Source organism: Echinococcus granulosus (genome assembly GCF_000524195.1).
Source record: "Echinococcus granulosus chromosome Unknown EG_S00003, whole genome shotgun sequence".
Taxonomy (NCBI): domain Eukaryota; kingdom Metazoa; phylum Platyhelminthes; class Cestoda; order Cyclophyllidea; family Taeniidae; genus Echinococcus; species Echinococcus granulosus.
In genome coordinates this window covers 830,845-834,388 of record NW_020170383.1, presented here as the reverse complement: position 1 = coordinate 834,388, position 3,544 = coordinate 830,845, and the positions used below count along the sequence as shown (strand labels likewise).

General features: G+C 39.9%; 1 protein-coding gene across 1 annotated transcript in view; it reads right to left on the bottom strand. All coding sequences in view use genetic code 11, as the record gives it.

Moving 5' to 3' along the window:
* Positions 1 to 1,963, bottom strand: part of EGR_00781 (Sterol regulatory element-binding protein) — a gene marked incomplete at both ends in the record, with an annotated part of 7,162 nt that extends 5,199 nt beyond the window's left edge. The window contains 2 exons of the mRNA XM_024490030.1: positions 1,250 to 1,383; positions 1,420 to 1,963. Coding sequence (XP_024355433.1) covers positions 1,250 to 1,383; positions 1,420 to 1,963 — 678 coding nt within the window. The remainder of the gene's footprint in view (positions 1 to 1,249; positions 1,384 to 1,419) is intronic.
* Positions 1,964 to 3,544: the final 1,581 nt, after the last annotated feature.

Here is a 3,544-nt window from a genome sequence, read left to right as displayed (position 1 = left end):
AAACAATCCAAAAGGGCATCCCTCTACGACGAGGGAAGTAGAGAACAGTACATTGACAGCCCTTGAAGCCTGCTGGCGGCTGTAAGTGCGTGTGGATAAGATCCATTCGCTTGGTCGTCCACAGGACTTTCCCTTCCTTGTTGACGAGTTGTAGCATTATCACTCACAGTAAATACAACTTTCAGCAAAGATCTTGACACCAAACTTGTTTTATCTTAGTCAACTGCGACGCATCATCCCTTGTGGTACAGAACGGAGGGTCTTCTCGAGTTGCATGCATCTGCATCTGAGTGGTTCACTACCAAAATCAAATTAACGAAATCACTTCTAGACAGTGAATTTTGCTACCGTAAAATGAGCAAGCTCGAATCACACTGGTGAAATTCAATCGGCATTCCAATTATAATATTTCTAAATACCGAACGCACGGTAGGAAGCCTAAAGAGTTCTGATGATAGCCTCACCTTACCTACATATTATAAGGCATATGCACAATCGCACGTTTATGCAGCTTTCAAATCATCGGTGCACCCTACATCGAAAACCGCACAAACTTCTATGCTCATCCGAAATTATGTAGATCTACCTAAAACGCGAAATTCACCGCAGATTCCGTTAGACTGTTCTTGCCAATTTGACTTGATAGAATACCATCCTATTAATCCCTTCAATGAAGCATAGCAAATTCACGCTCAAATGCCGATTAAATCCAGTAATACAAGCCTTACTCAATTGTCTACATAAAATCGAAACAGCTTTATCATCTTGCAAGCAAAAATACAACTGGACGTTGATGATGAAATTTTGAACAAAACAGTCTAGAACCAAATGCATCGGGGCTACTGGTGCTGAATGTGGCACCAGTTGATTGCGCCAGATTGCGCAGAACACTAAAGAGATGATTGGACGAAAGGTGGCGTGATATTAATGACGACCTTGACAATTCGTTCCAAACTAAACCCAGCACTAATGGTGTGGCAAAAATTGAGGACAAATGTTTGTAAAAATACCACGGGGCCAAGGAGTGAACTACCTGAATAGCATAACAAATACATGAAATGCTCACACCTTAGTTTTTGGCTTACCAATTAAGTACATACTTGCCAGTCACCAATCGCTTAAAACCTAATTTCTAGATGTTATGAAGTACGGGTGAACAGTATCAGAACCAGTTCATAAAATGCATAGTGCAGAAAATTAACCGCGCATCCACCTACATCACAACTTCCATAAGAACTAAAGGAAATACCTTCGTGTCGTCCCCAGAACTTGCGTTCAGAATTTCGCGCAACTCGTTTATTTTTCCATTGATGCTTTGACGATAACGTCTTTCAATGGCGTTGTGAGGCGAGCGTCGGATTGACTTGACATCATCGCTTTGCTCTAAAGTATATAAAAACATAAACAAATAATAATTACGTGACAAATTACACCCTTCCGCCTGAGGTTCCGCACGCGTATGCTGATAGTTTGTAGTATTCAATTGATTTATCGCAATCGGTAAAGTATCATTGAATGAATGCCCAGGATGACTGCTGGCGCAAAAAGGACCATCAACGCTATCAATTCCAGCACTTTGGGAAGAAAAGGCAAGGGATTTCTCCTGAATTAGTGCGTTTTTTAGTTGAGGGTGTTTTTCATATTCTTGAAGGTTGACTTGGGGAGGTTTGTAGGTTCCTGGTTCGATTACGCTATTGCTCTCCATATGGATTTGAGGAGCAGGTGGTACATAACCGCATGATGGATGTGGTTTCAAAAGACTAGCCAAAGTGCTGTTCTTTCTAGTGAAGTTTCCGTCTTTGATATCGTTATTCGACGACTGAGTTTCACAACCCATAAGCAGGAAATCAAGATCGACATCGTTTACAAAATCTGTTTGAAAGAGAGGAATTGCGTCAATATCCAGATCGTCAAATGCCGATGCAAACTCATCGTCAGGCGTCTTCGTCTCAAACTCACACATAACGCTAGCCGCACACCCACTCAAAACAATCGGGAAATATAGTTGTTAAAACATCAATCCTTTATCAAACACTATTCCTTTGCACAGGTTCGGTAAGTTCTATTAGTAAAATTGACCACAAAAAAGTTTTGAATTCCTATTTTTTCAATAATTTTTGGTGCGAAAAGGGCATTAACTGTTTTTGAAATCTTGCCCGCTTTCCAAATGACAACTGATTTATTACATATAATAAATCACTCTTTAATGCTTTTTAACACTCAGGGTCTCCACTAAAGCTTAAAAAAGTTCTTGCACTATGGCTGAACATACATTACTCTCGTGCCTAAGTGCTGAGGTTACTAGAATGGCCTGGATGAAATGCCAGCGTGAGGATATCCATTCTTCGGGGACTTAAGCCTCCGTGAAATCAACCGCAGTGCAGCACAAATTCTCCAGGCCCTAAAATGTTACCTGCTTATAAACACTATCCGTTTTCCAGAATTTCTCGTCGATGTATGTATGCAATTTCTTCCATTAACTTTTGGTTGAGAGCGTTGGATAATGTGTCATGGGTTAATCGTAGTCGTAGGTACGTTCAAAATTCATAAGAAAATGGGATTTACTCCCTTTTGAGGGGAAGGTAGCTTTGCTGAGATCGCGCCTTTGCCTAAGATAGGCACCTATCCTCTTCGAATGTGTAATAAAACGGGCCCGTATTACAGTATGTTACCTATTTATAACATTATGCCGTCCTTTCTACTGATTTGTTGTTTCTTTGTCCCACATAATTAATATTTTCTTTTCGGCAACTTGTTTTGCCAAAACGGTGAGCTGCTGATCATAATTTTAAATAGGGTTGTGTACAAGCAAGACGTAAGTTTTAACAACAGCAGCCTTCACGGTGGTCACACTTAATGGTTCCTTTGTGTAATCAGCGTAGTCAGAAGTGTCATGTGTGTCCTTATAAATAAGGATTTGTAAGATAATCTTTGCTAAAGCGCGATATTGCCTGTAATGCGTGATAATGAAGTAGTACTGCAAGGTTTGATATTTGTTTAGAATACATTTAAAACGCGGACTCCTCAGCCCCCATAAGTTAGGTTTCCGATTAGAGTCATGACCCTTTGACCATACTTATAGTCTCCCACGCCCTTTGTGTGTTAATAATGAGTCCTCTTTATTACGAATCCAGAGTAGACTTCACTTGCTACAGTGCCTATTATTTTAATGCTTGCCAATAATTTACGACGTTATTATTTTTCTTCACCTCAATGTCGCATCAGTTTTCACAAAACACAGTACTTTCTTTAAAATGACCTAAAGCAAACTCATTCAGAACGAACGGAAACATCCCACAATCCTGTGATCTTGTGTTTAGGGAGCTATAAAATCCATTTTACAGATATCAATGATTTTTTCCCCCTGACAGAAGCCATCCTAGTTCCTTTGGCTTTCTCTTTTCAAACTGCGTTCTGCAATTTGGCCACCTTCAGGGAAACCACTTCTCTGAAAATCGGATAGTCATCTAAGCCATTAACTCAAATGGGGTTGCCATTTTCTGCAGTTTTTTCAGTAAAAATAATGAAATAAGTAATCTTACCT